At 39.3% G+C, this 26,845-nt stretch overlaps 1 protein-coding gene across 1 annotated transcript in view; it reads left to right on the plus strand.

Moving 5' to 3' along the window:
* ADAM23 (ADAM metallopeptidase domain 23) overlaps positions 1 to 26,845 on the plus strand; it is a 156,264-nt gene that overhangs the window by 33,575 nt on the left and 95,844 nt on the right. The window contains exon 3 of the mRNA XM_081095733.1: positions 2,204 to 2,280. Coding sequence (XP_080951859.1) covers positions 2,204 to 2,280 — 77 coding nt within the window. The remainder of the gene's footprint in view (positions 1 to 2,203; positions 2,281 to 26,845) is intronic.

Raw genomic sequence — 26,845 nt, forward strand, 5'->3', positions numbered from 1 at the left:
CTCCCAACAATTCTGCACAATGGGATAAGCAATCACCTCTAGGCTGTTTCATTTGGCAACAGGGTTTTGTTGGGGTTTGTACTTGTCTCATTGCTTATTTGCTGCAAAAATGAGGCTTTTACTGGGTCACTGTCAGATTTTTCTTAGTATTTTTATAAAGATGCGCAAGGAGGTACATTTGCCAACACTTTTAGGTCAGGGTGCTATTTTTTAAAAATATATTTTTATTGATTTCAGAGAGGAAGGGAGAGGGAGAGAGAGAGGGGAACATCTATGATGAGAGAGACTCATTGATCGGCTGCCTCCTACACGCCCCCCACTGAGGATCAAGCCCACAACCCAGGAATGTGCCCTGACCAGGAATTGAACTGTGACCATTAGTTGATGCTAAACTAAGGCATGCTGACTGGGCAAGGCCAGGGTGCTATTAGTGACCTCTTCTCTGCTATTTAGTATTCCTAAGAGAAAATATGCCTAAGGACCTATATTATTCTCAGGAGGTAAGGTTTTTTGTTTGTTTGTTTTGTGTGTGTGTGTGTGTGTGTGTGTGTGTGTGTGTAAGCTTTTGGGATCCAGAGCTGAAAAATTTCCTCTTGTACAAATTATTCATCAGTATAAAAATCTTCATGCAAAAGTTAGTGCCTTAAGACACAGAATCCATTTAGATTAAAGACTATATATGCATGTATTAGAGAGAGGTTCTTCTGCAAATGATAGAGCCCACACTCGACAAGACAGAAATTTCTCACGTAGCTGTCTGGGTGTGGGGAAACCCAGGTTAGGTACGATGACCCTGTTCTGCATGGCTGTTTGGGGTTGGATGTGCTATCACCATGGTGTTTGGGATTCAGGGGCCTTCCCATTGCTTTGTGTTTAAAATTTCATGATTGTTAATTTCCTTTTCATTTTATTTCTTGATTATTATGGCGTGACTATCTCATCAGCAATTGTGCTTGACAAGAAGTCATGGTTTACAGTATTTTATAGGTTTGGCATGACAGAAGTCTTGACAATAAATATTTGCTTAATTAATGGAAAGTTCAGATATTTCGGGAAGGGTCATTAATCTACAACTATTTGCAAAATGCTTGTGATGTGAGATGCGGCGCTCATGGCACAGGGCCAAATTGGGAGCACACCTGCCTGTGGGAGGAACAAATAAAGTTTTTCCGAAGCCTTGAGGATGAAGAGTTCATTTTCATCGAAGCTGGGGAAGGAGAGCTTCCTTGAAGGATGAGTAGGGTTTCAATAATCGGAAATGGAGGAGGAGGGGCGTGAGGAGCAGGGCGTGTTGGGGGAAGTGGGAGTGGAAGGTGTCTGCTTGCTAACACTTCTCCCGTGATTTGTGACACCCTCTGTGTTTTAGGACAAATCTGGAGGAAGGATATTTTTGGGTAGGGGAGGAGGAGGAGGGGATGAATGTCTATCCTTGTCTTTTTTTCCTCTGATAGGGTGACAAAGGAGAGTTTTATCTTGGATAATACTTTGGCAATACTTCATTTATTTGTTTGTTTACATCACTGAAGATGATTCTGTGACCTATGTGAGTCTTTAACATCTAGTACACATGATTTGTGTTTAGATGAGATTATCTTTGTATTTGAATTAAGGCACAATAATGACAATATTTGTAAACGTGTGACTTGTAAAGGGGGACCTAAACGCTCGGTCTTGGCAAAGGGCCTGGTTCTAAGTGCTCCTGAAGCTGAAAGGTTGTGCCCTCCCATTTTACTGTCCCGTTCTGCTGATACATCTTTTAGAGAAAGTTCCAATTCCTGACGAGGAGCAGAGAGCTGACATGATTTTTCACTTAGGTGTGCAGAAAGAATTGGTTAGCTTTGTGCGCAAAGTAGGCTGAAATCAAGCTTTAATTAGTCAGACTTTTGCATAATTCATCACGGTCACTTTGTAAGTCCAGCTGAATATACTCTTGATTTTTATCATAATGTGTTCATTTTAAAGGACTCACTGTCTTTCAGTTAGTTTCTTGATGCACAAATACTCAGGTCTTCCAAGTACAGCCATAACAATGCACCCAGTCTCATTTTAAAGAAAAATGCATTGTTACATAAGGAACCGTAAAGAAGTGAATCAATTAATCTATAAAAAAGTTTTTATTAAATATCATTCTTGTTATTGATATAATCAGCTTTAAAGACAGGAAAATAAACTAAGGACTTTTTCTGTCTTTTTGGATCCATAGGCTGTCCATCTGGCCCAGGCAAGCTTCCAGATTCAGGCCTTTGGCTCCAGGTTTATTCTTGACCTCACACTGAACAAGTAAGTATTTAGTCATAATCCTGTTAAGCAAGTGCAATAAAACTTCACTTCATGGTAAGGGTTCAGTCAAAATATTGACACTGATAAGATGTCATATAACACTTCAAGAAAAACATAAAAGTCTAAAGTTAATTATTTTTTCTTTTCCTGGAAGAAGAGGCATTTAACATTTAGCTTGTTAAGTATCTCAAGTACAGTACTTAGAGAGTAGGATTTTAAATGAAATACATATTTGAAGTAATGCTAGTTAATTAAATGTTAACTATAATCATTATTACACATAGGAAGCATGATAAATTACTGACTCAAGTATAAAATTTTCTTCCAATTTACCTTGCATTATACAATTCTCATATTGTATTACAATTCTGAATAAACAAAGAAAAAGATGACTTGTAAATATATTGAGAAGGTTCTTTGCTTTGTAATTTGCTCTCATATGGGTCTTTTCAAAATTTTGGTCCTGATAAAAATTTACCTGATTTTTCTCTGAGCATTTTAAGTTTGTGTTGATATTTAAATGCTGTTTTCGAAGTTGGAACTCATTGCACCAATGTCTTTCTACAAAACATGGGCAAGAGCTATTGACAAAAGTAGTGAGCTTTCTTTGGTGAAAGCAATTCTTTGGTGAAAGGGATTTCCTGTATGGGTGTCTTTAGTTTAAGAGGCTCCCATCAGTATTTTAAACTGTCATCAGTATTTTGACCAGGACTGCATCTTTGCCAAAAAAAAAATACCATGTAATGCTATCAGACACTATAATGTGGGTGACCACAATCAATATCAGAGAAATTGCAAAGGATTCTAGAAAAGAGCTATTAAATTTCTTGTACGCCAAATTCTGTGAACACTGCAGAAAAAAAAATGCAGAGTCAGCTTGGGTGCGCCTTACTCAAGTGTTATTGCAGCTTTAAGTCAGAATGAATCAGCAGGACTCAGAACTTCCTTTGTTAAAGGTACTGCAGGTTTCCCTTTTTGAGTCTGCTGAGCATTGGTGGAGTTCCTTTCCACCAGCCTGTGTCAGCACTGTGCCTGCCTAAGACATTTGTCTTGCCAAATCTTAGACTATGTTGAGAAGCTAGCTCTGGCTAAATTTAGTGTTTTTGTCCTCTCTTCCTTTAATTTTTACTGCAGTGGAGACTGTCATTGAAGACTATAATGTGGCATTAGCAACCAGCGTTGCTGATGTGTTGGTTGAGGCTGATGGCCACAGCAGTACCTCCCAATCAAATGACTGGGAAAGGGTCATGTAGGGTGTCCAGGCATGTACAGGTCTGGAAACATATCATTAAGTTACTTATCACTAATATTTGATGTGCAAAGGAACCAAGTTGAGGACCTGCTATGAACAATCCTTGCCTTTAGGAGTTTACAGCTGAGTTGGGTAAGGTCGTCAGATTAATATATAATTTTTGATGAGTGAAATTTGCTGTACTAGAGATAAACGTGGAATGCTGTGGTATATGTACTAGAGGAGATAGTGTGTGCTAAGTAGGCAAGGCCAGGGAGCAGTGTGGTGTGTTAAAGGAGAATTAGTCTTTTGTTGAATTTCTTGGTAAATTACAAGATTGAGGCAAGGGAAATGAGTCAGGAGACGTGGGCTTAGAGACAGCTCAAGTCTTGGAAGATCTTGTATGTAATGCTCAAGTGCTTGTCCATTATCTCCTAGACCATGACAAGTGAAGGGGAATAAACAGAAGTTCAGTTCTCAGAAAGTGTTGAGGGACACAGTGAGGTAATGCAATAAATACATATCTACAAATGAATCTGAAAACCAAACGAACAAGAAATCTAATGAACAAAATAAGCTGATGAATAAAATAGAACCAGAAGCATGAAAACATGGAACAGACTGATGAGTCTCAGAGGGAATGGGGTTGGGGGATGGTGCAGGAAGAACTTAATCAAAGAACTCATATGTATATGTGCATTACCTGTGGACACAAACAATAGGGTAGTGAAGGCCTGGGGTGGAGCAGGAACCAGGTGGAGAGGGACAATGGAGGGAGAAAGGGGGACATCTGTAATACTCTCAACAATAAAGATTGAAAAAAAATAAGTAAATGCAGTGGGAATGAGGCCACAGAGGTCTAATCACATGGCATCTCCCCTGTGCAGATTTCTGAGCCATCTGAGGACAACATGGGTGTGCGAAATGACCTGGAGACAGGGGAATTGTACTTTATAAACGTGTGACATGTGTTGACCAGGGTGGTTCTCTGGTTTAACTAACTTTCAATGGCTGGGATTAACTAAAAAGTCTGGTCCACATTAGAATAAACTTAAAGAGTCAGAGAAATTTTTTTGAAAAATATTTTTATTGATTTCAGAGAGGAAGGGAGAGGGGGAGAGAGAGAAACATCAATGATGAGAATCATTGATCGCCTGCCAGGAATTGAACCGTGATGCTCAACCACTGAGTCACGCTGGCTGGGCCAGAGAAATTTTTAATCAGTCACAGAGGAACCAAAAGAGCTTCTGAGGAAAGAGGAATCTCATACCTGTTATTGGGTGGTCATTGCCACATGATTAACAACAATTTTAGTTTTTTAAATATATATTTTTATTGATTTCAGAGAGGAAGGGAAAGGGAGAGATAGAAACATCAATGATGAGAGAGAATCATTGATAGGCTGCCTCCTGCATGCCCCACGCTGGGGATCGAGTTCGCAACCCGGGCATGTGCCCTAATTGGGAATCGAACCATGATCTCCTGGTTCATAAATCAACACTCATCCACTTCGCCATGCCAGCCAGGCTATTTACAACAATTAAAAATCGTTGGAGGAGGGAAAAAGCAAAAGGTATATGATAAGTATATGGGCTCGGTGAAAGAGTGAAAGCATAGAGATATTAACACATTGTGGGCAGGTCATGAGCATTCTCGTGTTTTCATATTACACAGTGTTTTACATAAATGTGAAAAGCACGCATTAAAATTAAATACCCATTGCATTTTGAAGTTATTTATTACATGCTCTTACAAGCTAATATCTTTTTAAAGTATGATACTTTCTAAAACGTTTTTTGTGCTCATTCAATAGAAACTTATCTGGCCACTGGGTAAAGCTAGCAATAAAACTACTGGAGCGCAATGTGTTAAAATAAACTAATCAAAGTGGCGACCATAGAATCTAAATGGTTAATGTCCTCACCGGGGCTGGACCATCAGCTTGGGAAAATGACCCTGATGTGAGTTCCTGAGAGAAGAGTCTTTTTGAGTTTGTGTTCTCATAGATTGAACAATGGAGGCCTTAGCTTGATGAGACATCTTAGGGCAGAGGTGTGGGTTTATTTATTTCTTCCTTGAACATTGAGTGAACATCTGCTCTATGCCAGCAGCTGCTGTAGGTGCTGATGCTGCTGGGAACAAGATAGACAAGGTCCCTACCTCCCCTGATGGCGCGTCATTCCAGGGGAAAAGGCAGATGGTGAACCGCTAAATAAAGAAAAGTGCATTGAAGGACATACAACTGGGCTATGTAATGGAGAGGGACTGTGGGTTGGGGTGGCTAATGTTATTTAAATGTCACAGAAGCCAGAAGGTCTGTCTGAGGAGAGACAATGAGCTGAGACCTGATTGTCAAAGATGAGCCACCCCATGAGGCTGGAAGGCTAAGGATTCCTCACAGCTGGGACAATAAGACAGCAAGTGTTGAGGAGAGTATGGACTGTTCAAGAAGGACAGAGGCGAGTGTGACTGGAGTGCAGTGGGGGGCAGGGGATGGTGGGAGACTGAGGAGACAAGACCAAAGAGGAACCAGGAAGCCAGAACATTGTCCATGGTGAGGCATTTGGGTGGGAAGGCATTGGGCAATAAGCATGGATGCCATGCCATCATTTTATTTGGCCCGAAAGGTCTTAATTGTGGCCTTAGAGGACCTTTGGTCATATCCCTTTTAGGATGCCCTCCTTTTCAATTTTGTTTTGTTTTTTTTTCCTCCGGAATAACCACTGTTTCAAGATACAGAAGGTTTAAAAAGGATTAGGAGATGAATAATTCTTAATGTTTATCGATCCTTTGAAATCCAGGGCGTGGCGGGGGGAGGGATCTGAGGCTTGTCTTCCCTATGTGTATGATTGGAATTATGCCATAGCCCTTCTTACCTGTAATTAAATTTGCTGGTGTCTTCAGCAAATGTGTATCGGGAATAACTGTGATCACAGCCATGTCATGGTTGGAAGCACAGGTTCTGGAGTCAAACAGACCTAGGTTTGAATCTGGGGCTGCCATTTACTACTTTTGTGAACTTGGGCAAGTTTCTCAGCTTCTTATAATAACAGCATGAGATATCGCTCACATGCCATAAAATTTCCTCCTTTGAAGTGGCTTTTATTATATTAGGAGATGTGCAGTTATCACCACCATCTAATTCCAGAACATTTTTGTTGCCCCAAAAAGAAACCTTGTACCTACCTGTAGCAGCCACTCCTCGTTCTCCTTCCCCCCAAGCCTTTGGCAACCACTCATTTACTTTCTGTCTCTAAGTTTTTGCCCAACCTGGACATTTTATATAAATAGATTTATATGACTTTTGTTTTGTGACTGACTTCTTTTATTAGCATAATATTTTCAAGGTTCACCTATGTTGTAACAGAATAATTTCTCATTGTATGAATATACAGGGTGGAGCAAAAGTAGGTATACAGTTCACGTGGAAAATAATATGATAATTAATAAATAATAATATAAGACTAAAACTTCATGTTTCATGTACTCACAACTGTAAACCTATTTTTTGCCCCATCCTGTAATTTTCTTAAGCTTTAGTGTCCTTCCTAAGCTGTAAGTTATTGTAAAGATTAAATGAGATAATGTGTGGTACGTACACATGTCTGCTAATTGGAAAGACATGTTCAATGTTGTGGACTGAATGTGTCCTTTTAAAATTCCTACGTTGAAACCTTAACACCTTAACTCCCAACATAACTATTTGGAGGTAGAGCCTATAAGGAGGTAGTTAAGGTTCAGTGAGATCATAGGGCGGAGCCATGACCTGATAGGATTAGTGTTCTTATAAGTAGAGACACCAGAGAGCTTCCTCTCTCTCTCTCTCTCTCTCTCTCTCTCTCTCTCTCTCTCTCTCTCTCTTCCCCCCTCTCCTCTCCCCCTCCCTCCCTCCCTCCTCCATGTGAGGACACAGCAAGAAGGCGGCTGTCTGCAAGCCAGGAAGGGGGTCCTCACCAGGAATTGAATCAGCCAGCATCTTGTTCTTGGATCTAGTCTCCAGAAGTGTGAGAAATACATTTCTGTTGTTTAAACCACCCAGTCTATGATGTTTTGTTGTGGCAGCCTGAGCTGACTAATACATTCAACAAATATTTATATTTATGGTTCATTATTATTACCACAGCAAGGCAGTCACTGGGCTGGGTGTTGGGGGATTCAGCGCTGAAGAAGAGAGTTGCTGATCTCATGGAGTTTATGCTCTCATAAAAGCAGCACAATGAGTCTTTGTTCCCCACTCCCCCCACCCCCTTATTTTTTGTAAGTGAGAAGAGGGTGGTATACTGAGAGTGTACTGGAGAAAAAATTAGAGACAATCTGACAGGCCCATGGTTGAAATGCACTGAAGGTAATGAGCAATAAGAATTTAGACAACATACTTCTGTTGAGTTGGAAACATATTTGTAATGCATTTGGTACTCCTCCACTTGTCCTGCAGCTCTTCACTAGGCAGACGTTAAAGAACATGACAAGACTTGCAAGTCACTGGATATTTGGATATTTAACTTCCCAGGCCATCTGGCTGTGTCTGATGTGATTGCTCAGGCCCTCAGCGTGCTCTCCTGCTTACTGTGCAGTGAATCCCTGTCATCCTTCTGACCTCTGCCCGGTGTGGAGGGGAAAGCAGTCTGAGGAGGCATCAGATGTAAAGCCTTGGTTGATAAAGCATCAGCGTGTTCCTAAGAGAACAATACTCTAGTGAGGGACTGTGGGGGTTGTACGAGCCTCTCCTGTACATTTGCCTTGAACACTGTACAGGAGAGCTCTGACTGGGGGAAATCGGTGTAAGACATCAGCATGGGATGCTGTAGCCTAAAACCGAGGAGTGGCCCTGAAACCTGGAGAGGAAGGACTTGGCTTCGTCAGGGGCTGGATGGAGAAAAACAATTCTGATGTTGGTTGAGAGGCTGGAGAAAGTGCTAAAAGTTGGATCCCTATTATTGTCAAGCCTGTGCTGAGCTAAAATCGTTGTGCATGAGCAATCATCCGCCGTTTATGGTCTGCCTTCCACAGTGCAGTGTGAGCAGAGGGTTCTTCCTTGAATGGGCTGCTCTAGGGGAAGTGCAGGGAAGCCTTGAGATGAACAGGTGTGTCTTTGGAGGATGGTCTTCTCTGTCTCTCCATTTCCCTGAGAGGGTGATGGCTGAGGGATAACTCCCAAGCAGGGCCTGGATAACGCGGGCACCGCTGGAGATGTGTAGCTGCATGATGAAGATACTCTCTGCTTCTCGCCCTGCACCCTCATCTCACCACCCAGGAGAAGAGGCCCCCTGGGAACCTTTCTACTTTCTCAGAGAAGTTCTAGTGAAGCAGTCCCACCCTTTTCTGGACCACTGCTTTTTCCTCCAAAGGCGGAGAGACCCGTAGGCTTGCTTATCTCCCTTCCTCTCTGAAATCAACAAAAATATATTAAAATATCTGCTCCTGGGAGAGATGGGAGTCCCTTGGTGCCTGCAGAGTCCACTCAGCAGTCCGAACAAATATTCAGGTACTTGCTGTCGTCATTCTAGCTCCTCTGCTTTGCAATTGGGTAGCGAGGCTGAAGCAGTCTACCTCTGTAGTCGAAGGTGCCAGCCACATTCTCACTTGTTGGGAAAGTTGTATTTGGGGGCTAAACCTTGCCCTGCTCAGCTCCATCATTTTGTGTACATATTCTTTTTGGCGAAAACATAGAGGATGACTGGTATCCCAACAAATACGAAACCTTCTGTAACCTCTGCCAAACCCCATGGGGAGACACTGATAGATCTGGGTCATGTCTAGGTTTAGCTTTGTCATACATATGTAGATAGTGGTGACATTTGAGGTTGGGCTGCCAGGCATGTTAGAAAAGGAAAAGTAATGAAGCATCCCCAGTTCAGAGAAGTACACAGACCTCAACTACAACGCTCTCCTATGCAGAGACATGTGCACTGACCTGCAGTGAGGGTTCCCTTCCCCAGCTAAGACATGCTCTCTGGGTTTTAGCCCGATGGAGTTAGGCATGATGGGTAGCATAGCTCTGCACTTCAGGGTTTCGTGTCTTCAAGATGCTGCTAACTCAACAGGCTAAATGCTTTATTTCCTTTATTGAGGGATCTGCATAAGGAAGGCTTTCTATTACAAAAGTTATGATGGTGACGGACACTGTGTTAAGCCCTTTACCCACATTCTTAAATTTAAGTTCTTTTAATAGCCCTGTGATAATCTCCATTCTACAGCCGAGTAACCCGAGGCCTGGGGAGAGGCAGTCACGTGCTGGCATTCAGCATGGGCTGTCCATCTGGAGTCTTCTTATGTGGCTGCTTTGATCACAGCATTGGACTATCAATTTACAAGTGAGCCTGGCATAATCCTAATGATTGCTCATCTGTTCAGATTAAGTGAGAAAAAAAGAATTGAACAATTTGAGTCAATATAAAGAAAATGCAGAAGGCCCCAACTTAAAATAATCTTATTTGTTGAGCCAGCCATCTGTTTTGTGCTGAATTGTGTCCCCCTGCTCTCCCCCCCCCACCCCCCCAGAATTCATATGTTGTTCTATCATCCAGTAACCTCAGCGAGGAACCATATTTGGAAATAAGGACTTTAAAGAGGTAATTAAGTTAACATGAAGTCTTTAGGGTGGGTCCTAATCCAATATGACTGGTGTCTTTGTAAGAATGGGAAATTTGGACATAGACATGTGTGCACACAGAGGAAATACCACATACCATGTGAGGACGCAGAGAGAAGGTGGCCATCTGCAAGCCAAGGAGAAGGAAATCAACCTAGCCCACACCTTGATCTGGGATTTGTAGCCTCCAGAACTGTGAGGAAATAAGTTTCTGTAGTTTAAGCCACCAGTAGTACTTCGTTAAGGCAAATGTATACCCATCCTAATTTTCATTTATTGCTTACTTATTGCATTGAGACATTCAGCATTAAGCTGCTCCTGGTAATGGGTAAATCTGTTTGTCTCTCATAGTTAATACTCTTACTATAATCTCTTCATGCATTTTGAGAGATTATGATCTTTTTTACCTTTATGTACGTTAGGAAGAGTGGAACTATTTTGGTAGTTTTGGTATTAGCTGTGATAATAAGGAATCTTTAGAGGCAAAGACCCCCCAAAGATGCCATAAGTATTGATTGCCACTGTGATGTGTAGTATGATGTAGATGAATATTGCTTTTTATTTGTCCTAGAGGCCCAGTAGTGGTCTATGGTTTCCTGTGCTGGCAGAGATGAGTTGCTGTGGGGTTTTCTCTCCTTAAGGCATCCTTTCCTTTCTAGTTCTAAGCATTTTGATTAGCTCTTCTTTTTGCCATATTTTTTTTCTGATCAAATGCATACCTATTAGGTCTCCTTGGGCAATTCTGATTGAAGAATTATTGAATGTTTGGGTGTAATCATTATTATTATCTTTTGATGATGCATCTTTATGCTGGTAGATCAGGTCCAGAAATTCTTGAAAAAATTTATAATAAATTAAGGATTACTTAAATAGGTTCTAGTTCTATTTTATTTGGGGGGGGGATGGTGTATCTGACCTCCTTTTAAAGTGGTTTGATAATGACCTTTATAATTATATAAAAAATAATTATATATAATTATAAAACATAATAATAGCAGAAGCAGTAAAAATAAAGTGACTATGAAACCATTGGTATTTATGCATGAGTCTTGATTTTCATAGGTGGATGAGATCTCGTATAACTTTTGGGTGGTGAAGGGCAGTGGATGTTTGCTTTTACCTGCAGTAAGTGACTTCCTTACCCCCATGCCCTCTTGCCTGTTTATAATAATTATTGTGGATGAATGGGACCCAGGGAAAATAAACACCAGGCTGAGGGAATCAGGAGGCCATAGGAGCTGGACTTAGATTCACTAAGTCTCAAATGAGAAAACTGATTGCCTAGAAAAGGAGAGTCTGTGGCTCTAGCCTCTAGCTCGCACCAAGCAGGAAAAAAAAAGGCATTAAGAATTTCTAGCAAAATCAAAGCTATCTAATTGTCAGTGAGATCACTGTTTATTTAATTTAGGATATAAAAGACATATCTAGTGAATTAAAGGACTATTTATTTTATTTTATTTTTTTAAAATATATTTTATTGATTTTTTTACAGAGAGGAAGGGAGAGAGATAGAGAGTTAGAAACATCGATGAGAGAGAAACATCGATCGGCCGCTTCCTGCACATCTCCTACTGGGGATGCGCCCGCAACCCAGGTACATGCCCCTGACCGGAATCGAACCTAGGACCCTTCAGTCCGCAGGCCGACGCTCTATCCACTGAGCCAAACCGGTTTCGGCAAAAGGACTATTTATTGACTGATGGATTAAAAGAGACGCTTTGCAGGTGTTTATCCCGATGCAGAATATAGGCAAATAAAACTTGAACTTGATTTATTCTTCAGAACTCGTGGTCTTTTGAAGTCAAATTAATGTATAAAAATTGCAGCAGAAGTTAATCATGGCAAAATATTAAAAATTACACAGGATTTGGTGTTACTAGGCATCTGCCAATGAGTTATTTACAGTAGTTACTGAATTTAGATCTTATTTTTCTGACAGTTAAGTGAGGAAGACCACATACTGGGGTATATATAATCCCCATTAAAGTTTATCTGTCTGTCTAGAGAGATAAATGTTTTCCTACCCAGGAGAAATTTATCTCTTTAGTTCGATGTAGCAGGACATTCAGTAGCATAATGGTTGATGCCCATAACCATGGTTTTGTGAATGACCAGAATGTTACTTAAATGGACTTCTCATATTGACCTTCTGTGAAAGCCAAATGCACAAAGCTCTTTCTAACCTCAGTGGATTGATCAATAGATTTCCATTGATTGAAGCCTTTTATGAACCATTCCAAACACTTTTTATTTCAGAAATGTTTATTGAGTACCAGCTAAATGCCAGACACTCTTGAAGTTGCCAGAGAGAAACGCTTCCCTCATGCAGCTTACAGAACAATGCAGGGAAAAAAGACAGCTCTACAGGCATTTAACTTACAGTTAGAAGTTTGTGGTGGGCTTTTATCCCTCGTGGGAGGGTGAGAGTGGATAAGAAACGAAGTGTCTATGGAGCTAAATGTCTAAGCTCAGAGTAAAGCTTAAGATTTGGCCAGACAAAGGTTTGAGGGTTAGAGATTGTGAGAGCCTAAGCAAGAGAGGTGAGGCATGGAGTGGGAGAAAACACAGGCTTGGAGAAATTAATCAAACCACACAGCTACCAAGCGACAGAACCAGGATCAGAACTCAGGGAATTGAGACATTTTTCAGTGATGAAGTGACCCTGTTATAAGTGGGGAGCTCTCCATGTCCCCATCGGTTGCTGGGGGAAGTTGGGTTCTTGTGATGTCAGAAGAAAAGGATTTTTTTCTGAGACTTGCACGGGAGGCTGAGATGTTGTAGAAAGCGTTATTTCTGTGGAATGAAACCCTTGAGTTTCCAAGGTCCTGTTTCCCTCCATCCCACTAGGGAAAAAGTCCCATTTTGCTTTCAGCAGAGCTAGGATTAAAACCATTGCCCAGAGTTTCCATTCCATGCCTGCACAGTCCAATCCAGCATCAAGCTAGCTAAGGGTTCTCCGCTGCAGTCCATCAGTCCATTGTGTGTGGTGTCCTTCATTCCACATGGCTATGGAGGGAACATGGGCAGGAGCAAAGCCAGAGGAACAAGAGAGCCAAGAGCCAAGAGAGCGAACTCCTTTGTTGGTGGATTATGTATTCCCAAATTTTCATGGGCTTGAAGTGGCTTTGCCTTCTCTGGCCAAATGTTCTCTCTTCCCAGGTTTGACTGACAGGCGTCTTCCCTATGTCACCCCAACTTTACTGCCCATGCATTCATCTTCCTTTTGTTGGACTCCTTCCCCACAGTGTTCTTCAAGGAATGAACCAGGGTTTCCCTGGGGAGTGTGAAGTTGCAGCTTCCTGGTGAAGCTGCCCAAATGACATGCCTATAATGTCTGGCCTCCCTTTTGCTCCTTCCTATTGTTAATAACTAGCTAATCACAACAGTAACAATCCCATTGAAGTCATGTTTGAAAAGCTCTACAAAAATGGACCTTCGAGAAATAAATTTTATATTATTTCCCTTTTTTATATTTTGCTAACTTTTTGCTATTCCTGTTCTTGGCATAAATCTAGCCCCAAACAATAATTTATTAAATTCTGCTGCCAGTAGGAATTGTGTTATTTCTAGAATCATTAAAAAATTCCTCACTCAAGGATATGTTTTTATTGATTTGAGAGAGAGGAGAAGGGAAAAAGAGAGAGACAGAGAAATATTGGCTGATTGCCTCTTGTACATGGCCTGACCAGGGATGGAACTTGCAACCTAGGTATGTGCCCTGACTGAGAACCAAACGCACAACTCTTTGGTGCATGGAACAATGCTCCAACCAACTGAGCCACCCAGCCAGGCTAGAACCATTTTTTTTGATGATTTATAGACTAGACTCATTATATAGAATAATTTCCCCAATTTGTTAAAATTATTAAATTAGAATTCTAACCATGGTTTATTATGATGTATTTATAAAAGTCCTCTCTTTAAGTGATTATTTCTAATTTAATTTCCATGATATCCATGTGCTTTAGTGTTTTGATTGTGCCTTAAAACAAAACAATCTATATAGGCTTTTCTATAAGACCATTTCTGCCCAAAGTTTCAGTTCCTCATTTCAATTAAAATAATTTTAAAATTAAAAACACTTTTGTCTTTCTTATGGAATATTCTTCAAATAAGAGGCTGAAAATGTCTAACACATTGTAGAATATATATTTCATTTCTCCCTCCTTTACTTTTTGCCCAAATGACTTCACAGGTAATAGACCAAACTTGGGGAATAGAAGGATCTCATAGCACATGGACAAGACTAAGTCTCTTGTAAATCCCTAGAATTTCTTAGAGACTTCATTGCATCAGAGGCTCTTCCTCATTATTGTTAATACTTACTTATTAAGTGCTAACTAACTTGGTACTTGACCCTAAGGAGATGCCTTGCTCTTTAAAGCTTCAGACAATGGCAAAGGGTTCTGTACATAACTATTAGCACTTGCTCATCCTCCCTCCCTCTATCCTCTGCACTATGCTAAATTATGAGGAAACAAAGAATGAGTTGTAGTCTCTTTAAGGAGACCACAATTTAGGGTGGGATCAAGGAAAGCTACAGGAGGAGGGATGGATGAGCTGAGCTTTGAAGGATGAGTAATTCAAGGATGAATTACTTCCAATACTGTTAGATGGGGTAGGGGGCAATAACTCTTGAGCACTCATTTATTTTTACGGGTGAGTCAATATCTCGTATGGAATGTTCCCTGGATATATACGAGCGATGGTTTGTTGATACAGGGTAGTCATTTTGCATTGCTTTTCTCACTGGTATCTAATAGCCAGGAGCAGTTTTATGAGCTGGAAAAATGAAGTACTCATTTTCCTGAGGTTAAAAATGCATACGTGCCCTTTTTCCTTTGGAAGGGTTAGTTAACTCTGCTTCTGTGAAATCATTCATGTACTCATGCCTCAGTGTGTAAACACTGAGTGAGAGCGATACTTCCAGAAGTAAATAATCTACCTTTCCATCCAGCTCTGAGCACCTTGGTTCTTTTTGTGCTTCTTGATTTGGTGAACCATAAAAAATGAGCAAACTGCAAGACACGATTCACTATTCTTTTTCATAAAAGCAGTTTGAGACAAGGTTTCCAGGTCTGCAGATTATGGGCAACAAACGTTTCCTGTACACGGCACCATCAACAAACACCCTACTACCTTTTCCTTGTTTTGATTTCACAGCTCTCCTCAAGATAGGCTGTTTGGAGGTACTTTCTGTAACTAAAATATCACATGACTTGTTTGAAACATTACTATTTTTCTGTTTTATATGCAGGAAATTCTTCTTTCTTCCTGTAAGGCCCGTGTGTATGGCTTGCTGAATGCCTCGGTCAGATGCTAATGCCAGTGTAGAGTACTCATTGTATCTAGAGCTGTATCTAGAGCCTAAAGAACACTAGTCTTTTTGGCTCTTTCCTCGAAGGCCACTTTAAGTAGTAATTAAATTACATGGCTCTCAAAGTACAAAACCCCACAAATCCTTAGGTGTTGCTCAGCATGGGTGGTGCTCGGTCACTGATGCTACATTCATGAAAAATGGCCTTTTGGAAGGAAACAAAACCTTTTATGTGACTAAGACTCACCTCTGACACAGTGGATGATACAGACTCTGGAATTGAACCAGAATGTTTGTCTCGGTATAATTTGACGGAGAATAGCACTGTCGCAATGCGTTTTGTGGAGCAGCGTAGATGTCCCTTCCTCGCCTCCGTCTTGTCTTTGCTCTATTCTTGGCATCCAGGGAAGCCCAAGTTCCTGAGAGGAAGGGTTTGTGCTAGATCTGTTGTCATCTGCCCTGTGAGGCGAGTCTGTGATTAGCTGGGGGGTACATTCCTGCCACGCTTTTCCTCCCATGGTAATCCCTCTGTCATCTTCACACTTTTGATTTAGGGCTTTGAGTGTAGCAACCTCCCACTTTTTTTTTTAAGGGATGTTTTCATACTATTCAAAGAAAGCATGATCTAAATTATCTTTGAGAGTTGGATGGCATCGCAAAGTATTTCTTATTCTGGGGCTTTTCAGAATTTAAAGATACAAATTTCCTTCGTAAAGCACTTGCTTCTTGTATTAAAGGAGGCCGAGTTAGGTGAGTTTCTCACTTTTTTGGACTTGGATAAAGTGCGTAACTTCTGAATTTCCACCATGAATTTGGAAGAGTTTATAAAGGCTGCAGATTTTATTAAAAGAGCTTTAATTTTGACACCTGATGAGAATGATTACATACATGTTTGTGTATTTGGCTCCTGTCTCCAAGAACGCCTGGCAGCTTCTTCCCTGAGGTTCCTTTGAACAATGAGAGGTTGGGGTTAGAGAAATCCTGAAACATTACGCAGTGCCACTTCCTGGCTGACTCTTAAATCTCTTCTTATTCCCACTGAGGAGTTTTCGATGGTTTTCCAGAGCACCACTAGGCCCGAGGTAGCTGGTTCTCAGACTGTGCTGACTCCTCAAGTCCTTTTTTTTCTATCTTTCTGTAATTCTTTTACCTCCCAGTCTGAGTTTTGTACTTGCAAGTCACTAGCTTATGGAGACTTCCTGTCCTGAGATTCTGTTGGCTCCTCCTCCCCATAAATAGCCAAGATTCCCTTCCCAGGTGTTCAAGATGAGGATATAGGTAATTTTCTAAGTAGAAAAGACTGAAAAGTTATAAAAAGAATTTTTCCAATACTTGAAAAGTACTATTTTTTAAGCATGTTAGAAGTTATTTATAGTTTCTCGCTGCCAGTGTTCAGTACTATGAAACAGGAGAAGCTTTTTGCAGTCTAAAAAATGGTATTTTGAAGTCTGTACGAACTTTCTGCAGGGTGAGTGCAATCTCAGGTTGAATTCTGCCAGATTTTTGCTCTCATTGTGTTTTAAAGATGAACTAATACAGTCTTATAGTATACATCATTATAGATGAACTTAATACAGTCTATAAAACAGTTAATAAATAACTACCCATTAATAGGTATAAAACCCAATGTGTTAGCCATAATTTAGTTTTATTTCTGAAATTGCATTGAAATATAAAAAAATATTTTAGCATTCTGGTTAGAATTGAAATGCAGTTACTTATACATATTTTAAGTGTTCTTTTTTGGAGAAAATTTTAGGCTATTTAAAAATGAAATTTGATGCCAAAAATTAATCTGTATCTGATCTGATTATGTTAAGAAGAATACTATCAAAACCACATTAACTTCCATTTTTTTGGAGTGTGATGGTGGTGAATAGAAAAATAATTTAAAAACCATCAGTATAAAATACCATACCTTTAGATTTATTATTTATTGTATTTATTATTAACTTACCAACCATTTAAATCTGATTGAAAATTCTCTTTTTGCATTCACACAGCAGGCATTCATATATAGTGTGTGTGCCCTTTAAGTTAGCTAAGTATTTGGTCATTGTCTTCGTTCAAAGCAGGTCACCTTCTGATTTTATGTAAAAACATTTTATGAATAGTTGTAGTTATTTTCTCATGTGTTACCTGTGAGCCAGCAAAATGTCTCCTCTGTGTTTTCAGGATTTTCTTCCTAAGAAAAAAAACATGTATTTTTTTTTCAGTAGCATGTTGTTCATTGAATCTTTACTGTGTAAAACAAATAACAGTGGTAAAAATCAGTATTTTCCATGGACTTTGAAGAATGGTAGGAAAGAAGTGGAGCATTTGTAAATAGCATGCCATACTTGGGTGATTATGACTGATATCCCTTTAATTTTCACATGAACTTCAGGTGGTTGCTATGACACAAACACTCAGGCCATTCATCATCTTTCTCACTCGTGGCACGCTCTCTCACTGGTCTGGGCAAGGCCTCAATATTGTGTAATGTTTTCACTCTTGTCATTTCCAGTCCCTCTCTGAATTCCCCACCTTTGTCTTAATGAGCCAGCCATCCCAAAGTGTCTTACATGCTCTTTTATTTATGTGTTCTTATAAATAGAAATATTATAGTTTGGGACATATACTTTTATTATATCTAAATAGTGTTAGGCGATAGATCTCTACTCAGCACAGCATTTAAAGATCTATGCCTTTAACTGTATACTTCCAGGCCATTATATCTAACTGAGGAGACCCTTTGCAGTGTATCCAGCACTCTTCGGTTTTTCCCCATGGGGAGAAGTCTGGATTCCTTTTGGCTCTCTGCAGCCACAATCCATATTGTAATAGACCTGTGAACCCGTTGCCCATGGACAGGTGTAAGAATTTCTCGGCTACATATATCCAGAGCAGCATCTGGGACACAAAGCAAAAAGGCTTATGGAATCTATAAGATCACTATTTTAAAGGCAGGACATCTCTTACACTTGGTTAGAGAAGACCTCAAGTCTTTATTCAAGGTTACTAAATACTGATTTACATCAAATACTAATAAATTTGGTTATTTCTTCTTCTGGCTATAACATTAAAAAGCAACAAATTAGTATGAGCTGGGCTGATATGACAGGTGTATACTTAATTTGATGAAGTACTGCAGACTTGCCCTGCGGAAAGCCTGCCCCGGTCTACTCTTAAGCAAAGCATGATGCTCAGTAGAGTATTTAGATCCCATTCATTCGTGGGATGGACCAAGTGACATTTTTCCCCCTCCAGGCATAGTTGTTCTCAGTATGTTGGGAAGCTAATTGCTTATTTTTATTGGATAATGATTTCAGAAATATAAGATTAAATCTTTTGAGGTGAAGCAGTATAAATTAGTTCCCTTGGGGTTGCATTAATTTGGTCAAGCTACTTTGATCCTCAGGGGAATGGAGGTTTCCTCTTCCAGGGCACTTTGTTGTCTGATGTTGTCATGGTGCTAATTTGAAAAGTTGGCTTAATTAAAAAGGAGAAGCCTATTCACTTTCCAGAATTGTATTTATATTTATTTAAAGGTAAGGGTCATGCGATATACCAAGAGAGGGACTGGTACCTGTGGGATAAGAATGAAGTTTATGTGGATGATTTGTTTTTTTAAAAAAATATATTTTTATGGATTTCAGAGAGGAAGGGAGAGGGATAAAGAAAAACATCAATGATAAGAGAAAAATCATTGATTGGCTGCCTCCTGCAGGTTCCACACTAGGAATGGAGCCCACAACCCAGGTAGATGCCCTGACCAGGAATTGAACCATGACCTCCTGTTTCATAAGTCGACGCTCAACCAGTGAGCTACGCCGATCAGGCTGGGTGATTTCCTATAATAAATGAGATAAAAAGGCACTGTCTGAAGGTTGGTTGAGAGGAGAGAGAGGTGAGAAAAGGAAGAGAGATGAAGGAATACATGGCCCATCAGCACCTGGAGCCATGCCTGACTCTAGGTAGAGGGCAGTCAGCACTTGTGTGATGAATAAATTAATCCTGTGGTGTGGTGGAAAATATGGTTTAGGTTTATAGCATTCTGATTCTGCCACTTGGGAAAATCATAGAATTACTCTGAGCCTGAGTTTATTAAACTGTAGACTGAAACTGATGGGAAGCCTGACCAAGGTGCGGTATGTGAAAGAGATCCCCATGTATAATAGACACTTCACAGGTATAATAGACACGTCAACAAAGTGCACTTTCTATTTCCTGCCCATTAATAATCTTTTGCAAATATCCTGTCATAAGTTGATCCTGGTCTTGGCCTTTTTGATGGCTAGGGTAAGGGTTTCTAAGCAGTGCCTTATTTTCTATTTTTCTATTCATGGAAGCACTTGATTGAAAACTATAGTAAGGTTCTATTTAAAAACCACTCAAAATTATCACAGTTCCACTTACACATTTATGTTTGCTGAAACTATGTAAATTTTGACCTATTTTTCCCCCATCTCCTAAAACCTATACCGGGCTATTTTTTAAAGGTCTTGTATTGTGAATTTTCATTTATATAAGGTTGCTGGGGACTGGATTGTTTTATATTAAGTGTGGTTTCCAGGTAACTAAAGCTTATTCCTTGATATAGTAAAGAGTCATTTTTAAAAGAATCCTTCTAAAATGGGTTAAATATTTTCCTGTTTGTTTGATAGAATATATATTAGATATAATTTAACTTAAAAAAATATCCAAGGTTATTGTTTCGCCTGGTTGACCAGCTCTATAATAGATCTCGTGTCTGTTTCCTTGCTGTAGGCTATAACTTTTGCTGTCAGGGAACCTGCCCTTTCAGTCCAGCTCTTACTATATTGTTGCTTCTTAATGTTGCAGAAAGAGAAATAACCAAAATTATTAGCATTTTATGCAAATCAAGATTTAGTAACCTTGAATGAAGACTTGAGGTCCTCTCTAGCCAGTGTAAGAGATGTCCTGCCTTTAAAATAGTGATTTCACAGACTCCAGGAGACTTTTTGCCGTGAGTCCTTGATCCTGACCACATTTAAAAGGCTCAGGAATCTGAGGCCTGGAAATAAAGAGGTATTATTTTATTTTGTAACAGAATACCTTTATAAAGGTAGCTATCCATTTGAGTGATACTTTGTACACTTTGCCCCTAAATATTTCAAATTATTTCAATAGTAAAGATTAAGTGAAAAGAAGAATGAGTATATCAGAAATTTGATGAGTCTTCTGGGACTGAGAATGTAGGTTTCGAGCTATTAAGTACCAAATGATTCCCATAAGGTTTCCTCTTCAGATGTTGGTAGAGCCATGTGATTTGCTGAGGAAGAAGGGACTATCAAACCTTCCAGTTATTGAATTTGCAAGTGGTATATATTTGCAAACTAAGGCTTCTCAAAATGATGGTTTAGATCTGGTTTCCACTTTCAGAATTATCAGCAAAAGGATACAAATTTTCAAAGAAACAAGTGAAATTAAAGGAATTGATGAATGTCAGATGAGTATTTCTTCATAACAAGAGATGTTACTTGCTAAAAAAAAGAAGTCCCAATAAAGTTGTGAAGAACATTATTTGTAATCATTAACTAGATTGTGTATTTGAGTGAAGAAAAATTAACATATTTCTACTTCTTCTTACCTTCTTCCTCCCCTGTGTTATAATACTTTTCTTTACATTGTCAAGGTTTATAACATTTGTATGTTGGTCAGTAACCACAGTTCCTACAATGAGCATCAGTTCTTAAGGGATTTCATGCCCATCACGAGTCCTTTTACCATGGTCTCTTCATTCTTCCTGGATTATTTGTATTTTGCTTGCCTGGAATTAACTGAAAAGTATATTGTTAAAGATAGATTTTAGGGTATTATATTTCATGATTCTTGAATGCTTGAAAATATTTGTTTATTATTTTTGTACTCGAAGAGTATATACTTGGCTGGATATGAAATGTTGGCATCATACTTGGCCCAGGACTTTATGGGGATTGTGTTGGGGTGTTGAGAATTGCTGTGAATGAGCTTGAGGCAACCTAGTTTTCCCTTTTAGAGAGCTTTTTTCCCCCCTGCCTTACATGATTATATGGTTTTTCCTTATCAGCAACTTTCCCAGGATTAAGGACACTACTTAGTGTTAATGGTGCTTTAAAAAGTTTTCCAGGAACATGGTTTGCCTTTTTGAACTGCAAATTCAAGTCTTTCTTTGATTTTATGTTGTGTTTTTGCCTGTTTTTTTCCTCTTCCATGTGTTTCTTTCTGTTCTTCAGGAATATCAACAATGTGTATATGCTACCTTCTGTGTCATCTCTGTCATTCTATCATTGATTCCTGTTTTTTTTTTCTTTTTCCAACTTGATTTGCATCCTTGTAGTGCTCCCCCCCCACCACCCCCCCACCCCCCCACCCCCCGCCCCGGGAGCTTTGCTAGTTTCCTTTCCATCTTAGTCTATTCTTTTTATTATGTTTCTCTGAGCTCCTTTTAAAAAGGAGGTCATTTCTGTAATTTTTTTTGAGGCCATTTGAGCAGTATTTACCTGATCATTTCCTCTGTTTCCTTGTGATGTGATATATATATCCTCCATCTCCCCGGCTTTGGTACTTCCTTCTTTTCTTCCTCAGTATCTGTCCCCTGCTCATTACTTTTTAGTTATGGCTCCATGCATGGAGCTAGCGGTTTGCTGAAGCACAGTGTGGGGAGAAGAGAGCATGACGCCTGGAAGGGAGGGATGAGCCAGGGTCCCACAGCTTGTTTGGGTTTGTTGCTTTCCTCATTCCTTGCCAGTCAGTTACTCTCCTGTGGGGTCAGGAAGGGGTCTGTAGAAATTACTGCAGAGCTTCCTTTGAGCTTTGTGTGGTGAGCAGGTGTTGGCACTTTCACCTCCTTCACATCACCTCTGAAAGGTCCTTTGACCTGTTCATATTCTGGGGAGCTGGATGTTAGCTCAGATTTCCCAGTATTTAGCTTCATAGTTTTTAAAAAAATTAATCTATTTTTTATCCTCCTGTTGTTATCTATGAAGAGTTTATATATGTCAGGAATGTGAATATGGAAAAATATCGATGATAGTCAAAGATGGAAAATGAGAGTCAGGGAAACATTTCCAGACTTTGGAAATATTTGACCGTTATGCACTACTTCTCTTGGGTATGCTATCGTGGCAGTAGCCTTGGACTTATAGAAAGGATGACTTGGTAATGATGAGAGTCTAGTAACTTCCACTGAGTTATCTGAAACTGGATAGAGATGATAGGGATTGAGGGTATTTAGATCATTCTTTCAATGACACCTGTGGTGAAATTTAGGCAACTTTAGGGAATGATGCAATATCTACAATCCAGATAAAAGAGTAAAGAGAACTGATATCCACATGGGTGTTATCTGAGGTTATGTGGTAAAAAATTAGAATTAACTTTTAAAACAACCTGTTTAATATCCTTTTAAAGGATAAACAAGCTAATATTCCTTTCTAGTTAAGAATATAGGAAGGATCAGGCATGAGGCACAGAAAAAAGGAAGAAAGCTTGTTATGCTCTTACTTCACTCAGCCCTTTCTGATTTGGGATTGCAGCTTAATGTGGGTATTTAAATTATTAGTCATCTCAATGGTATCCTCTGGTTTGAGATATTATTAGTCATCCAAAAGGGCTGTTAAATGTCATTACATCGCACAGAATTTTAAACATTGTGTATAAAAATAGAGCAATTTATAATATTGATCTGACCTTCTGAGCATGCATGTGAAAACACTCTTAGAACAATCCAATTTTCAGAATTATCGGGTGTTCTAAATGTCTAACAATGTAATACAGTCTTCTTGATGAAAAAATAGGAAGTCTGAAAAAGGTCTTACCTTGTTGAGCATATAACATAGACATGGCTTGTATTGTATAATGTGAGTCTACCTTGGTATAGTTGCAGCCAGCTCTTACTTGTCCTTATACCCACTGTTGGTGGTGTCATCCACGAATTCCACCCTTCCTGTGCACAAATAAATCTTGTAAACAATGGGAGGATGTGGTAGTGAGATCGGGAAGACAGTTGTATGCATTAAGAATTATAAGTGATTATGAAAACAACTGAGATTGGTATTTTCCAGCCACGGCGGTTTTGGTTATTGAAAACAAGGATTTCTTTTTTAAAAGTTAAAAGCCTTTAGGTTATTCTAGTGAAGGGTATGAAATGGTATCACCTGCCATTTTTTTAAATCTTTACTCAAGCATATGTTTTTATTGATTTTAGAAAGAGAGAGAGAGAGAGAGACATCAATCAGTTGCCTCCTGTGTGTACTCTGACTGGGGGTCCAACCTGGAACCTGGGTATGTGCCCTGACTGGAAATCAAACCCACCACCTTTTGGTGCATGGGACAATGCTCCAACCAACTGCGCCACCCAGCCAAGGCTGCCATGTTGTTTGAAACCAGTTATTTGCGGTGACAGCGCTCTCTATGAGGTTTAGTTAACCTTGCACCACCCACATTCTTCACTGTTTTAATATAATTCCACGGAAAATCAGTGTGTGGAAGGGTTATGTTTGTCTCACCCCTTTAACCTTTTGTTTCTTTAACTCTGTAGTTTGAGAGCTAAGTATTTTGAAAATAAAGTCACATGTAGCTCACATCCTGTCAGGACTATTACATTTTGCTCCATTTCTGTACTTTTCTTTTTCATATTTTGGTATATCCCAAGAACTTTTCCCTTTCTAAGTTTTACTCTTTTAATAGAAATGGGCTCCTGCATGAAACTGTAGTCTAAAAATGGCCTAATAAGCCTACTATTTTAAGAGAAGGAGAAAGTTCTTTGTCTTTTGTTCTTTCTGTGCTTTTCACCTCCCACATATCCTTTAGAGTTTTCCCCCTCTGGTCTTGGTAGTGATAGCTTTGCCATGCTAGATGCCTTTTCCTTGGTTCATTTCTGGCTCAGTTTGTCTCAAATTTTTAATGTCAGAATTGTACTGAGCTCTTCTGTTTCTATTAGTTATAGATGTTTTGGGTTCCTTTTCCTGTAATTCATTAAAATTATGAACTATACACATAAAAGAGTAGGAATATGTTTTTACAGTTCAAAGAATAATATAAATGTGGACATTCATATCTACCCACCGTTCAGATTGAGAAATAGAACATAATAACAACTTTTCAGAAGAAAGTAAAGAGGTGGAAGCATGTTTATTCCTTGTCTGCTCTAGACGGAAAATGTGTTTAAGATTGTGAAGAGAATTAACAGTCCTTACAAGGGTCCAGCTGTCCATGCTGTCTCACTGAGATTAGAATTAGGCTAAAATGAAAGGTTCAGAATATACAATGAAAACATTCAGTGCACTGTCACCCAGCATTCTCTTGTCTGATGTTATAAGGAACAATTAGAAATGTCCTATTTTGGTCTGCCATTTTGAGAGCACCCAATTTCTCTTTGCCTCATTGACTCCTGATCTTTGAGGAGATACTCTAGCAGTATTCCCATGTATTACTGTTTGTTATAGATTGTCCCATTAAGAAATCACACACACACACACACACACACACACACACACACCTTTCATAAAGTTCTAGGTAGGTACTGAAATTATAATGAGGACTACCCTTAGAGCAGCGGTTCTCAACCTCTGGGTTGCGACCCCTTTGGCGGTCGAACGACCCTTTCACAGGGGTCACCTAAGACCATCCTGCATATCAGATATTTACATTATGATTCATAACAGTAGCAACATTACAGTTATGAAGTAGCAACGAAAATAATTTTATGGTTGGGTCACAACATGAGGAACTGTATTTAAAGGGCCAGAAGTTTGAGAACCACTGCCTTAGAGTAATCTTCCTCTCACGTCTACTCCCATGCTCCATTCTTCTTTCAGCCATATATTCCTTGGAATTGGCTTTTGACTTCATGGATACTTACCTGTGAGATAGAGACAGAAAGTAGTCCGAGTCTCAAAGCTTTCTTCTTGCCTCTGCCAGTCCTGTCTGAGGCCCCACCCTGCTTACCTACGGGCTAAGTTCTGCTGGGAGGACCCTCAGCCTCCCGTGGATTCCTTGGAGTGGAGTGTGATGTGCCAACTTGTCTCATCTTTTGTTTCTTCTGAGTTTCCTGGATTATTGACTCATCATCAACAAAACTGCATTAGAATGCCCCCTCTGTGTAGGCAACAAAACCGAGAACATAGTACCTGCCCTTTATGTGGGATGATAGTTTGGAGAATCTCATTTTCTTATCTGATGTTTACCTGCTGATAGGTCCTCTAGCCTCCACATATATTTCAACTGCTGATTATTCTCTTACCTAGAGTTTTGACTCTACCAGACTACTAGGTTCTGAATTTTTCTCTGAATGTAGTCCACTTTATTTTCCACCCTTATTGCAAGTTACTCACCTTGGTATGGCTTTCTTGGATATGAATTAATTCACATATGAAGGATTTTTCTCCTTCCCCATCATCTCCAGTCCTACCCACTAATGATCCTGGCACTTACTATTGATACTCAGTGAATTTGCCATTATAGATCACATATAATTATTACAGTTTCCACCAGGGTTCTAAAAATATCTGGTTTTAAGATGAAACTAAAAATAGTTTCTCTAAAAGGACCTAAATAGATTAGTTTCTCCTTTTTTTCTGTGTCAGTCTCCCTGGGATTTGGCTGCTTTTAAAGTCTTATAAAAGTTTTGCTTTGGTCCAAACAGTGAGAGGCATTTTAATGGTGAATGGATAAGATTGTCTACATGGGCTTAACATTAATAGACAATTTAATGAAAGTTATCTGGCTGGAGGAAAAGCTCATTTATAGAAATCGTCTTAAAAATCTGACTTATAAATCTGCTTTTTTCTACCACCATTGATTTGATTACTGGGACATTATATACATTAAAACAGAAGGAAGGCGTCTGCCTATAAATTATTTTAAAAGAATTTTAAATACATTTAGAAAATAAAATACAAATACTTAATGATGTGAGTAGCGTTTAAAAGATGAAAATTCAATTGTCGTATTACACAAAATGTCCAGGTTGTATAATTCAACTGGAATAGATTAAGTTGGTAACCTGTAATCATTGTTTTATACGTGGTTTTCAAAGTGATATCACATCTCATGAAATTTGCTTATCATAAGCTACTTATCATAAGTACTCATTTTTCTGTTACCCTTGGTTTTTCGTATCTTTGTGATAAAGCATGTTAGTATGACTTTAAATCTTGGAATAGTTTTAGTTACAATGAAGTAATGGTTCTGTAGTTGGGTTGTCTGATTTTCAACACACCACTTAAATAAGTTGGTATTAACACAAATGTGGCTTTAGCAGACCTTGATCATTAGCTCTCAGATTAGTTTCTTTGAAAATGTGTTCTGTTCTTTATTAACCTAATGTGTAGAAAGAGTTTATTACTTCACACCTTAGAATTGAGGTGTTCTTTTTTGGTTGAGGTACAGAGAAATACGTAGAATTGGAAAAACATTATAAAGCAGCTCTGTACAGTAT

Source organism: Myotis nattereri (genome assembly GCF_964212035.1).
Source record: "Myotis nattereri genome assembly, chromosome: 7".
NCBI classification, from domain to species: domain Eukaryota; kingdom Metazoa; phylum Chordata; class Mammalia; order Chiroptera; family Vespertilionidae; genus Myotis; species Myotis nattereri.